The 13,570-nt window shown below is 39.0% G+C and overlaps 2 protein-coding genes across 8 annotated transcripts in view; one reads left to right on the top strand and one right to left on the bottom strand.

Annotated features, from left to right (window-relative positions):
• Nucleotides 1–8,366, bottom strand: part of CEP89 (centrosomal protein 89) — a 29,172-nt gene extending 20,806 nt beyond the window's left edge. For 3 of the 5 annotated variants that reach the window (XM_051629321.1, XM_051629324.1, XM_051629323.1), the window contains exons 1-7: nt 8,259–8,366; nt 6,516–6,622; nt 5,117–5,272; nt 4,323–4,521; nt 3,044–3,149; nt 1,453–1,484; nt 576–630 (exon numbers count right to left, since the gene is read on the bottom strand). In XM_051629321.1, coding sequence (XP_051485281.1) covers nt 576–630; nt 1,453–1,484; nt 3,044–3,149; nt 4,323–4,521; nt 5,117–5,272; nt 6,516–6,622; nt 8,259–8,297 — 694 coding nt within the window. In that variant the 5' untranslated portion in view covers nt 8,298–8,366. The remainder of the gene's footprint in view (nt 1–575; nt 631–1,452; nt 1,485–3,043; nt 3,150–4,322; nt 4,522–5,116; nt 5,273–6,515; nt 6,623–8,258) is intronic. The other 2 variants (XM_051629322.1, XM_051629325.1) reach the window with 2 other exon arrangements.
• Nucleotides 8,367–8,577: 211 nt separating this feature from the next.
• On the top strand, nt 8,578–12,766 carry FAAP24 (FA core complex associated protein 24). 3 transcript variants are annotated; one of them, XM_051629444.1, is made up of 6 exons: nt 8,578–8,905; nt 8,988–9,039; nt 9,211–9,347; nt 9,993–10,132; nt 10,438–10,590; nt 11,207–12,766. In XM_051629444.1, the coding sequence occupies exons 3-6, from the start codon at nt 9,248–9,250 to the stop codon at nt 11,447–11,449; spliced, it is 636 nt and encodes a 211-aa protein (XP_051485404.1). In that variant the 5' UTR covers nt 8,578–8,905; nt 8,988–9,039; nt 9,211–9,247; the 3' UTR covers nt 11,450–12,766. The 3 variants fall into 3 exon arrangements, with proteins under 3 accessions (XP_051485404.1, XP_051485403.1, XP_051485402.1); XM_051629443.1 differs by lacking the exon at nt 8,988–9,039 and having other exon boundaries at nt 8,578–8,930; XM_051629442.1 differs by having other exon boundaries at nt 8,578–9,039.
• The last annotated feature ends 804 nt before the right edge of the window (nt 12,767–13,570 follow it).

Here is a 13,570-nt window from a genome sequence, read left to right as displayed (position 1 = left end):
AGGCACTTATATTCACTGTTAACTTCTTCTGAGAAGGCACAAGATACTTGACAGCACAGAAATACACAGAAGGACATGAATTCAGGATAGGCACATACCCACCCATGTGACACACACAGTCTGGAATTGTTAGGTGGATGCAGTAACACATAGCTGAGACAGTAGCTGAAGGCAGACCACTTATTTCATATCACTGTATGTTAACCACTTCAGTTGGGATGGGATAATTAATAAAGGTGACATCCTGTACTGTAGATGAAACTTAGGGATTGGAGAGTTCCAGGATGACTTCAATTTCATTACGTTTTTTCACATCATTTACTTAAGACTTCAACAGTCACTCAGAAAAATAAAAACAAGTCTAAAATACCTAACATAAAAAGCCTGCCACTACTGGTTTTATACATATCAGAGAGCACTCAGCACTTTCTCATCTTCTGTACAAGAGAAATACGCCCTGCTCCCAGCCCCCAAATTAGCCTTAGAGAACACAAGCAGGAACATGTACTTTTACATACACATGCATATTATTAAAGTGAAAGTGTATAGTAAAGTCACAGAAAAATCAGAAGCACCTGGAGATGGTGGAGGCTTTTCACGGATCAGGTTTTCAGCTAATGGTTTTTCTTCCTAGAAGAATAATTAAAAAGTGAGACAATTTGCTCTAGCAGTTATCCTTTCTGAACTACTCTGAACAGCATCCCTGTTGGAAAACTTGAGAACTTTTGAAGCAGTTTCTTTCGTATCAGCAAAATGTAAGGATGGATTCACTACTGACAATATACAATTTGTCATTTACCCATCTTGAACTTTGTTTTCCCTTTGCTGGTGAAAACGTTTTTATGGAACAGCAGTGAAGTAAGGATTTGATGCCATGTGATTTAATATACCAAGACACCGATGCCAGAATGAGTCAAAACTCAAAAACAACTTCAAAAGAAAATTTATGTGGTCAAGAACTCAAAAAAAAAATAGTTATGTTAACAATGGAAGAACTGACCATTTTTGTAAATAATATTTTAGCAAGCTGATCTGAGAAATCACATTTTTGGGTCTTCTTTTTCAAGCTTATGAAAGCAGTCAGCTAGGCCCACCTGGAAAACTAGATGAAAATCTGATGAAGCCAGGCTCAGAATTTGAAAATTATCAGTAAGAGTTACCTCTTGCTATAACATGGTGTCTCCCACTCCCACTTTTTTCTTTCACATGAGGAACAACAGAAGATATGTTAAAAAAAATATATTAAAATAATAACCCCCCAGCTATTATACCCCCTATTACACCTCTATAGTGGTATTTTTCAAAAGGAATTATTAGCCATTCTTGTACTCCAAAAGAAAAAGGTTCCAAACTGGCAATAAATTAGTTTTATTTTAAGTAACTGTAAACTAGCTCTTTGTAAAACCCTTTGTTCCAAAATGCATCACAAATTAAACTTCATCTAAGTCTTACCTTTAAATTCAAGCCAGGGTGCTGGTTTTCTGCTAAAGAACAACAGATATTTCAGTTAATTAAAAACAAAAGTATGAGTGAGTCTATAAATTAAAAGGGCTTGTATGGATATATAAATTCACAAATACACTGCAAATAAATGAACAAAGTCTTCCCAGAACCACAACTTAGATCACTAAGTTATCATGGAGTAACAGGATATTGATGTGAGACCTTCTTTTACCTCAAACTGTACAGATGCAGCTATGGAAGAAATGTGTTGTTGTTGTCTTGCAGTAGTTCTTTAGAATTTGAATAAAGGACAAATGAAATATTTCCATTTATTTTACTGGGCTTGAATCCTATTGCATCTCTCCACAAGACAAGTAAGATATGAAAGCTTCCAAAATCTGCAGCACTTACTACATAAAATAGGGATTAGAAACAGTTTCTATATCCTATTATTTTCAGTTCAATGTATCCACTTCCAAAATGGTTTTACCAAAGCAATCCTCTTCTTTCTGGATATTGTTCTCTATAAAGCTTTTAAAATAACTACATTGAAATAATATGAAACAACACTGGGATCCAACATGAATAAAACTTGGGGGAAAAAAAGATCTTTTAAAAGAGACTCAGTTGTGCTCTGTCCTTCTCCAATAGCTACTCGAGTGCTACCATCCTCTGGAAAAACTGCATTTTGCAGCTCTGGAATAAATTCTCGCTTCCTGTTTTCCTGATACTTATACAGTAAAACTCCTATGCAGGTAGAGTGGTCTTGCTCTTGTCATATTTTTTCTCCATGATATTCTGTTGTTGTAAGATATGTCCAGTTCTGAAACAAATGTCCCTCATCTAATGAAATTGCTTATTGCAAAGACATTATTTGTGAAGCTTAATAGTTCAGAGCTTAGGGTGATAACCTGAGACTGATGGTCATGTTCACCTATCTACTCTATCAGAACCTTCCTGAGTGACCTGATGTACAATTTTAAGGTCCACACCTTAAAAGACAGCAAGAATGATACAACTTCTGTAGAAAGGATGAACAATACCAGTATCATGCCATTTGATTATTAAAAAGTCCCTACTACTGATTTTCAGGCATGACATTTTTTTATCCAAGAAAAATGACTGATTTAAAGTGTTTTCTTCTCTCTCTGTAGCTTTTTTTAACATTGATAGTTTCTACTTTTTTTTCCCCCCAGTTTTAGAGTGCAGCAACACTCAAATAGTTCCCAGAGTGTAAACTGGATTGATTCTGCCATATTAATCGACAGAAACATAGCAGAGAGTGACTGTACTAGACAAGAGAGAGTTCACAAATCTGAGGTTTTTGGGATTTTTTCCCCCCCATCTCTTTTCACACTCACTGACAGTGGACATTTAGGAGATTCAGCTATTAAGTGAATATAGACAAATCTTCCCTTATTATGTGGATTTCTACTTCTCTGTAACTACTAGAAATAGCTAAGTATTTAAGTAGCATTTCTTTCACTGTCTTTTTTTTTTAAAAAAGGAGTATGTTGTTATCATGTAGTATTTTATGAAAAAAAAAATTTTCCCCACAGTATTAAAGGTACAGCATTTTGACTGAAGTAAGTTTATTTACCTCCTATTTGCATGTTTGACTCATCCACCAGCACCTGAAACTCAGTTTCATGAGAAGACACCTCTTCCTTGTCAGCATTAGTACTAGGAGGTGGTGGACGCTCTTCCTGTGTAAAAACAGACAACCCAATCTACATTATGGTAACACTGTTAAAAAACCCCATGTCTTGATACCTGTATGAAAACTTTACTATGTCCCAGGTACTATGTACCTATGTCCCAGTCACATTTGGAATTGTCCTCCAATATTGAAATTGTCCTCCAATATTTTAAGATAATAAATGACAAGACACTTTTTGTTTTAGGGTTCTAAGTAAATAAAATCTAAGCCTTACAATGATCAACTGGAAGCAGGAAAATGAGTCATTTAGGTCACAAGGCCAAAACTCCCTGTCGTCTTATTCAGTCACAAGAGCGTGAAATTATCTTGTTTGCTCTGTGTCATATCTAAACTTGCTCTTAATAAAAGATCAGCCATTTATCTGCTGTGTCACAGTACTAGGGGATTAAGGAATAACTTTAAACATGGTCTTCATTGCTTTTCCCCTGTTGATTACCTACCAGTGTCCCACATATACCTCTCACTCCCTTTTTTTTCCCCCTCCCCTTACAGACTACTATCTCTTAACACAGGTGTTTTCTGATTTCTTTCACATACATGGCATTTTATTGCCTCTTTACTACTCTGTTACTTCCTCCTGTTTGCTAATTTTTATATCATTTTGGACAGAGATGCAAACTGAACTTTACATGTGCCTAGGAGTATCAAGCTGCTCATTGATGGCTAAGACAATCCAAACGTGCAATACAGAAAAATCCACTGGTCTTCAAGACAATAAGGCAATTTATTTTGTTTTATTCTCAGTCTCTCAGTCTCTGTATAGGTCTCTCCTCATTAGCACAATACTGAATCAATAACTAAGCTTTCACCATTTGTAAAAGTAAAGTTCCTAGTGCTTTTAACAAATAATCAGCTCTATATTTATCACACTCAAAATATTGGACATTTTACAAGACTAAATTATGCATAATAATTATGCAGAATACCAGTGTCTTCCTAATATAAAAAGGCTCCTACTAATCAAAGATATAAGATCTGTGAGAATCAACAAACAATCCTAACTCAGACAGGAGTAAATAAACCACAAAAAGAAGTATGTGAAATAAAAACTGAATAAATGTCTAAAGAGTAAAAAGAGAATGAAAATACTTTAAAACAGTTAACATTTGCATTAATATATTATAACACTGTAAAGGAATTAATAGATTTGAAATCCTACCTTTATCTTTTTGCAGGGAACAGCATAAATAGCATTGGTGCTAAAGCCTTCTCCCCATCTCTCATTACTGTGACAGCTGGACTCTGCCTCTTTATCAGCATCTGACAAGTAAGTCTCCATGTCCTCATCATCACAATAATTGCCTGTTGTTTCCAGGGATTGCACAGATCTGTGACTACCATCAAGTTTGCAGTTGGGCCTGCAAGTAGAAAGCAGTGTGAAGGCTATTTCAGTGTTGGTTACTCTTTCAAAAGATGTAAACATGGGTCTTAGAATATACACAAGTTGAAACAGCTAACACAGATGGACATCTATGCTTCTGCCTGCTGCCAGCAAGAAATCTAGCGTAAAAGTGTACTTTAAAATAGACAGTTAACACTGAAACTACATTTTCTTCTCTATCCTAAAGAAAATGCCAGATTAGAGATGGAACACTGCTGATTCTACCAAGAGTCTGAAATAATTATTTAGCACAAAGGAAACATCCGACATGTAATTCAGATGATTCTTCAATAATTAAATATTTGTGTAATTGATTGTCATTTGGCAGAAATAATAACATGCTTTTACTTGTGACTGCTGTGCAATCCAAATCACCTCTGTAAAGATTGAATGGATGGCATAACTTCATGAGACAAGGAATAAGGATACTTCAGACCTGATTTATGATGTAGTAACAAAAATGTAAGTGGCTTTAACATGAGAAGTTGAATTAGTTTGCTGTAACTCTCCGGTGAAATCATATTATTGACAAATTTTACTTCTAATCTATCAAACCAGAAAGTGCACACTACCCCATTCTGAGCTCTGTGACTGTTGCATATGGTTCAAGGCATTCTTGTTCCACACAGGTGGCATCACTTTCAGAAAGCGATCGCTGCCGAGGCTGAGGAATAGCAACAGTGCGCCCAGTTAGTGCTGTTGCAAGGATGGCTGCTGCTAGGGCAGACCTGGAAGAAAACAGAGTAAAGCCATGAAACAACACTGATGTCTTCTCCGTGGTCTACATTTTGTATTTTTTTCCATTGCAAAATGTCTTCACTATTTAAGCAAAGCAGAAAGTTCACAGTTAACACACATGAACACCACTGAAGTGCTACGGGACTGGGTATAAACTATTATCTCCCAAAGTAAAGCACAAAACTGGGCAAGCTATCATAATGCAGCCATCTAAGAGTAAAGTACATTACCTATTGGTTATCCCAAATCACGTGCATGAAAATCATGGAATATGAGTTACATGTTCAAAACTGACATAGATAATTTACAGTACTTGAATTCCCCTTAACCATAACAATGTTCCCTGGTGCTGTGTTGAAAATGTTCCCTGTTCTGCTACTTTGTCCTCAAGTTTCCATATTTCCCTATCCTGAACCTTTTCCTGATGCCTCTGAAGCTGTAAATGAATGCTGGCACACTGCAGGCCCAGGCAAGGGTAAGCAGATACAAGTGCCTGTTTGTGGGATGCTGCAGAGTGCAGAGAAGGGTAAGATGAAGCGGGACAAAAAGAGTAGGAACAAAGAGTAAAGGAGATAAATAAGGAGGGCTGTAACAGGAATGACAAGTTGGAGGCCAAAAAGGAAAAAGGAATGAGGTGGGATTAAGTAGGAATGTTACAGACACTAGAAAGACCAAGGAAAAGAACCAGAACTGAACTAAACAGAGAAAACATAAGAAAAACTGTAAGAAGTTACAAATTAAAAAGAAAAATTTGTGTTTTCTCTTTATATAACTTGCCTATGTAGCTAATTCAAATCTAAGCCAACATGGTTTTACATGCCAATTTTTTAAGTTCCTACTTTTTTTTAATATGCAATAAAATGGCATGTTAGTAATGTTTATGCTTTTGTAATGAGTTAAAAATGTCCTGACTCATGGTACTAGTCCTGCTACAGTCCTACATTCTACTCTAGCAGCCAAATTAAAAACGGTCCTAACTTCAAATAGTCCATTTGGTCTTTAATTAATTCAGATTTATAAGTTACATATTCATAATGGTCTTCGTCCTCATTATTTAACATGCTTAGGGGTGGGAAAAAATAGGTATCTTTTAAGTTCAAAGAAAGGAACTGCTCCCAGTAAAAATATATTGTTTATGAAAAAGTTTATGTAAATGCTGCAGCAAGGACATGCAATTCTTCTAATCATGCTACTGTTGTTGATGAAACAAAAGAAAAATAACTCAAAACCTACCTGGGCCTTTCTGGAGAAGGGTTTGGACTACGAGGGGGAGGGGTGCGGGGAACTGCAGGTTTAGGAGCTATGGTAGCAGCAGGGACCAGGCCATGAGCTATATGTTTCTAAATGATTTAAAATAAAATTAGTTGACAATGACTTTAAGTATCACAATGAAAAAAAACCCAAACAATACAGAATTGGACATGCACAAAAACTAACAATGCAAAATAATATAAAACAGAAGAACAATTACATGCAATTAATGTAAACAGATGACTTGAAATGGTTCCAAGTGTAACTTTTTAACATGTACAAACAGCTGCTAATGAAGGTTAGAAATGTAGTTTACTTAAGACCCAGCAATACAGGCTTTCCACCCACTATAGCATATTCAAAAACAGAATTTTAACTTACTACATTTTTTCTTGTGCATATATACATGAAAAAGTACTAGAAATTAACTTTTTTTCCAAAATATTTGAACTCTGTTTCAGAGTAATATTAATCCCTTGAAGAAAGAGTCTGTCAGTCAGAAGTTATAGCAGCAGCAGAAAAACCTATCACTAAACAAGTCTGGCAGACAAATGTTCAGCCTGAATTTAAAAAAAAAAAAAAAATTAAAAAATCATAATGCATTTTTATCAGCAAACCAAACATTTTTTTTTAAAGGGCAACATTAAACACCAGCTCAGAAAACCTGGAACCAGAGTTCCAGAAAGAGTACTTGGAATGGAAACACATAGTGGTTGATGCTGGGAGGGAGCTCTGGCAATTGTCTAGTGCAAGTCCCTGCTCAGAGCAGGACCAGCTGGAGTGTTGCCTGGGACCCTGTACACTTGGGGTTTGAGTATCTCCAAGGGTGGAGACTCCACAACCTCCATGGCCAACCTGTTCCATTGTTGGCCCACCCTCCCCGTGTTATTAGTATTTTTTTATTATTAAATTGAATTGTCTGTGTTTGAATTTATGCCCGTTGTCCTCTCTCTAGGCATCAGAAAGTACTGTGTCATAATAAAGTCCAGCACCTTCAGCCAGATGTTACTTTTTTTTTTTAAGAACAACTAAGTCTCTGCTGCAGAGATTAAAACTTTTTTTTTTTTTTCAGTTATTCCCTAATTGTCTTCAACAGGATAATGAACAGGTAAACTGGTAAATATTTCTGCCTTTACAGGAAGCCACATCAAATAACTAAATGGTGCCTTAGAAAGACTGTCTTTTTACTCGGTTTTATCTTGCGAACGCACTGCTCTCTAACGCTGAAGTGTCTGGCGCGAGCCGTTCTGCTCCCCAGCGGCTGCTGACTGCAGCTGTCATACTGTAATTGCCAGGGAATACAGCTGAGGGAAAAGGATGCTTGCTGTCATCCCACAGGAAAAGGAAGACGACAGACCAACACCAACACGGCGGGAGCCAGCGAGCTGCGCTTCCCCTCGCGGGGCCCCGGCTCCCAGCGGCCTCCCCGGAGCGAGGGCGCCGGGAACTGCCCCCGTCCCGCCACGTCCCGGCGCTTATCGAGGGCAGGCGGGCAGGGACGGGGCGGAGGGGCGGGAACACCGGCATCCCAGCGCTCGGCCTCCGGACGTCATCTTTTCTTTGTTTAGGATTTATTTTCGCCCCGTTTTTCACTGCAGAGGCCACCGGCGCAGCCCGCGAGGCGCAGCCGCCTTCCCCGGGGCCGCCGCCCGGGCAGACCCGCCGCCTGCCCCGCACACCCTGCCTCGCGGGGACGGGACCTGCCCGGACCCGGGCGATACTCACGAAGGAGCCTTTCCGGCCTCTCCTGAAAAAAAGCGCCATCGGGGCCGGCGGGGACCGGGCCGGGCCGCCGCCTCCTCCTACTTTCTCCCCGCTTGGGACGCTCGCCCCGTCGCCCCCCGCCTGCTAACAACGGCGCGGCGGGTTCGCGGCGGGTTTGCGCTCCCCCAATCAGCACGCGCCTTACTCAGCCCTCCTGCGGGCGTAGCAACCTACCCGTGGCTGGGCCCGCCCCTCCCCGCCTTCTCATTGGTCCCCGCGCCCAGCGCCCTCCTTCCTATTGGCGGCCGGCGCTGTCAGTCAGGCGCGCGGCTGGGCGGGCAGTTCGCAGCGCTGAGGGAGCGCGGCCTCCTCCGGGCAGCTCAGGGGGGGCGGTGGCCGCTCTTGGGGTGTCCCCGCTCTGGGCTGGGCTGCAGGGGGTGGCGGGACGGTGGTCCCCGCTCCTCTTTGGCTTTTTTTTTCTTAATTCGCCCTGTAGCCCCAGAGGCCGCGGCCTCCCCCCTGAAGCCTGAGCACCGCGCAGAGCTGGCAAACCTGAAAATTATCTCCGCCAGCCACCGCCGTCTGGTGATTTGTCTGGCGACTTCTGCCGGCTGAAGGCTGGAGATGCGTCTGGAGTCAGCTTTGAAGCGGACTTTCTCCTGGCGAGGGTGGACAAAGGCACAGAAAGGCGGTGTGGGTTGTTGTGGGTTTTTTTTATCACCTGTGTGTCTTAATTCAGGTGTTTTTCAGATTGACTGGCAAAGTTGGGAGTGGAGCTTCCAAGGCAACAGCCTCTATTCAAGTAAATAGCAACGCCTACCGATTTTGCTATGTTAGCTGTAACTGTAAAATAGCTTCGGGGAGGAGATAGTGTCTCTTCCAGAGTATTACATCTTACACATTTTAATAATAAAATTCAATTTGAAACGGGTTTATAAAAATGTGTCAGTATATATTCTGCGTTTCCTACTAGGGTGTAACTGCTGCTGAAGTAAAGAGTTAAAGGTCGGATGACAACGAAAGCAAACGTTCCTGTTATAGATGTCCCTTATGGGCATGTGATTGGAAATGAGAAGTGGAGAGGATCAGAGATAGCCCAGAGGCTACAAGGTAAGAGCAAACAGATTGGAGGAACAACAGTTCAGCCAAAGCATTTTCCTCTGTCACCCAGTGTTGCTGAGATGCTAGAATGTGTTTTACTGGTGCTACATTTGTGGTACAGCCTATGTTAGCAGGCTAAAAAATTCCTGTTTGTCTATCTTGTATCTATGTAGTCAGTTTTCTCACATTTGCAGAGTTGCTGAGCACTGTACAGAAGAAGCAGAAGTATCTGCTTCTTGGGAGCCACAGAAACAGGGCTATTGTGAATATGCATTTTCCCTGAAGTCCCTTGAATTTACACGGATTCCGTGACTGTGCTGTCATCTCTTGGTACAGCAAACTAAATTAAGACCATCCTTTAAGAATAACATCTGATGATTTTTTGAAGTCCAGAGTTTACCGAGAAGCTATAGCACTTTCAGTCTGTAGTTTGAGAGTGCTATTAATTGGCTTTACCAAAGACGTCACACAGTACTTTGGGCTGCTTGTGCTGATTTTGCTTAAAGAGAAGAAAGGCTTTTAAAGAACACGAAATTAGTTGTCAGATCACAGGGATTACTGACATGTTAGGAAGGTTGTGCTGTGGAGTGGTCATTAGATTTTTAAACTAATTTTGAATTTAATTTTTTTTTCTTTTAACAATCTCACCTTAAGGGAAAATTAGACTTATCTTTGAAGATGGCTTGGGACTTGTGGATTTTCATCTTTCAAACAGAACTTGCATTTTATATATTTCTGAAGCAGATTTGGTTGCAGGGGATGAATTCAAACGAAAATTGGTTCGGTTTAGAAACGTAAGTACTACATGTAAAGAAAATGAGAAGTTTTCCATTTATATTTGTTTATTCCATACTTCTGAAAACATTTTTGTGTTATTTTTAAATTCTAGTGGAGCGTAACTTTTGTGATCATTTCCACCTGAAAACTGAAAAATTACACAGCTGTGTAATAATGCTCTATTAAATTCCAGTACTGTTGCTGTAACCTCTGTTCTTCCTCTGATTTGCTTTTGCTCATTTTTGACAGAAGTTTTCTCTCTGTTGCATTGTATCAGTTTGCTATTAACCAGGTCTTTTCTTCTAATTTCCTTTCAATGCAGGCCAGCAGTCTCAGGGGAATTGTAATTGTAGAGAAAACCCCAATAAGTGATCAGTACTTCTTGGCAGTACAAAAGCTTGTTATGCTAGAACTTGGAATGGTGTTGCTTCATGTGGCAAATCAAGGAGAAGCTTCTCAACTTATTACTCAGCTAGTAAGTTTCTATGTTAGTGGACAAACAATTATTAAAATATGGGACACAAGGAGAATTAACTGTTTTCCCACAATCATAACTCATTTCAGAAAGAACACTTGGGATCTTAAGGCAATGCAACATACTTTGTTGTTTGAATGTAAGGAATAAATAAATGCTGTGCAATACTAATGTGGAAAAGAGGAAAGCGGGCTCATTTGGGAGCCAAGAAAAACGTTGAAGGATACTGGATTTTTTCAACATGATTGTGCACTGAGGTGGCATTGGATAGCTTTAGGCAATCCTCACTTAGGTTCTCTACCAAAACTGACTTGAGATTTTGTGGGGGAAACTGTGTTCTCTTTTCCTTTATCCTTTCTCTGATTGCATCAAAAAGATGATAAAATCATTGTTTTAATTCACGGTTGGTATTAAGAAACTGTTGGTTTCCCAGTGAGACTGTGTGGATCTGCATCAAAAGCCTTAATAAGGGCACACACATAAGGAGGGAGCTCGTTTGTAAAACTTCCTAGTGATTGGATTGAACTCTTTGGAGATTAAAGAAACGATTTTAAAACCAAAAGCCGAGCTCCAGCAGAGGGCACTCGGCGTCACTTACAGTTTTGTTTTGCTTCAGGTCCGTGAACAAAGTAAGGATCACAACAGCAACCCCTTTCTTCGTAAACAGCGTTCTCAGCTAGCAGAGCCATCAGTGTTTCGGACAGTGCAACAAATTCCAGGAGTTGGGAAAACGAAGGCTCTGCTTTTACTGCAACAGTTTGGAAGCATCCACCGGCTTTGTAATGCATCCGTCAATGAGCTTGAGCAAGTGGTTGGACAAACGGTAGCACAACAAATACACAGTTTTTTATGTTCCTGACATGCATGTGTAGTGCTGTTTTGGAAAACAAAGCCTTTTTTTGTTTGTGAATTATAACGTTTTTAATAATCACATTATGATAATTTCTATAATCCTGGGAACAACTGGGGGGTGTTGACTAATTGTGTAAATATTTCTCTGCTGCTGCTTCTTTACAGCTGTTCTGCTCTTGTAGATTGAGCTATGAAAATAGCCTTGCAAAGAGAGCTGTAAAGGGCTTTGCATCTACCTTGTATAAAAAACAGAGAGCTGTCTTTTTCAGCATCCACATTAAAAAATGGAAAAACAATTTGCTTGCTTCCTTTTGTCTTCCAGAAATGTTAATGTGGGTGGTTTTATCTTCTCAGTAATTGGAAATGTGAGTTACCATGCTTTAAAAAAGTTAGCATACATTGCTTTGAAGTAGTATCTTTGATTTATAATTTAATTCCTTTTGAAAGTCCAACTGGAATAACACATCCTTGATTTTACATTAATTTCTTTCTCTGGGTCCTTTTTCTCTTCACTGAGTGTTATCACATTCTTTTGTGTGCAATATCCAAAATCTTGCTTAATTCATGTTGTGCTTTTGAATAGCTTGGGATAATAATAAATTACCATCTGTTTTAATGATATAATTATCTATTACGTATAAATTATAAATAATACTACATTGTTAAATTATAATGCACTACAAAGAAATATGGCAAGCTTTGCTCAAAAATAATAGGTAATCCTGTAATTCCAGTATTAATATTTTCAAAAGTTATTTGTAAAGAGGAGGAAGGATCTTCCTGATATCTTGCATTTTATTTTAAATTGTATTCTTACCATGTTTAGTAAGCATAAAGTTGTCTTTTGTCTTATGTACCCAATTAAGGAGGTGTATGAAAAGCTTATTTCATACTACTTGGGTTTTGGATCACAGCAGGAAGGCAGCTGAGCAGGATTTTAAGCCTCCTCTTTTAAATTAGAGATGAGAATAATGGCCCCTTGGCACCTCTGTAAGTAACCTCATCCACTGGTTAGAGGGGCAGCAGATACACCTGTTATTTATACTGATCCTTACTTGGGATGAAAATATAGTTTAGGCATAACTATTTAATTGACTAAATTCTATCAATTTACGGAATAAGATACTATTTCTTACAATTAGCGAATGATTAAGCTTCTTTAGAAATCTGTCTGTTTAGATTTTTTTCCCTCAGACTTTCTTGCTTTGCGATGGTGACTGAATTTCACATATCAAGGTAAGTGGCTATTGATGTTGCAAGGCAAACATGTTTTTACTACTTCAACTGTCCATCCGCTCAGCGCATTAAATAAAGTTCAACTGAAGTAGTAACAATTAATACTCATGGAGTTACAGGCTGAACTACTAATCTAATGCAAACCTTTATTTTTAGTAGCCCTATACATCCTTGCGGATAGGAACTTGTTAAAAATATTCCTGTGGTCTGAGCAAGAATGTAACTTGCCATGAAGTTAATATTTGCCTGAAGTGTAGAATGAGTGTTTAGTTAGCTGACAGAAAAATGTATTTGTATGGCAAATACAAATACAAATGTATTTGTATGGCACTTGGTAAGCCCAGATTTTGGCTTGAATTGAGGGGAGGGGGTTGTTAAATAAAAAAAGACCCCACCCCAACCTTTCCTAGAGGACTGGTGAATGTGATGCTGGGAATGAAAAGGCAGCTAAGGGGAGGGAAGATATTTGCAGGAAGATGTCATAGTGGGCTAAGAGAAATGAAGAGCTGGAGATTCATATAACTTTGCTAAAGATTCATAAGCTGGATAGCAATTTTAACCATACATGCAAAGTAAATCTCTACATGGAATTCTGTATGGCAAGGATCATGTGTATCAGTGCTGCTGCTTGTGTCTGTGTCAAAGTGCTACTACAACTACAAATGAAGAGTAGCTACTATGGATAGGTGAGTTACAAGTAATTTATAACATTTTTAGGTAACCTTTATAGGGGAACTGTAGAAATATGTTAATACTCTTTGTAAGGAAACAAGTCTTGGACTATAAATTTTAAGTTCTTGTACTATAACAATATAAACTTTAAAGAGACAGTTTCTCAGATCTTTGTAAGCAACATTACAGAAATATGCAAGAAGTATATATGCTAGCAGTG

This window comes from Apus apus, chromosome 11 (assembly GCF_020740795.1).
Source record: "Apus apus isolate bApuApu2 chromosome 11, bApuApu2.pri.cur, whole genome shotgun sequence".
Lineage (NCBI taxonomy): Eukaryota > Metazoa > Chordata > Aves > Apodiformes > Apodidae > Apus > Apus apus.
Note: the sequence above shows the minus strand (reverse complement) of the source record. Positions and strands in the feature narration are given on the sequence as shown.

Coding starts and splice junctions, on each gene's coding strand:
- FAAP24 (XM_051629444.1), top strand. CDS start 9,248: ATGACAACGAAAGCAAACGTTCCTGTTATAGATGTCCCTTATGGGCAT. Junction 9,348..9,992: donor GATAGCCCAGAGGCTACAAG/GTAAGAGCAAAC, acceptor TCTCACCTTAAG/GGAAAATTAGACTTATCTTT. Junction 10,591..11,206: donor CTCAACTTATTACTCAGCTA/GTAAGTTTCTAT, acceptor GTTTTGCTTCAG/GTCCGTGAACAAAGTAAGGA.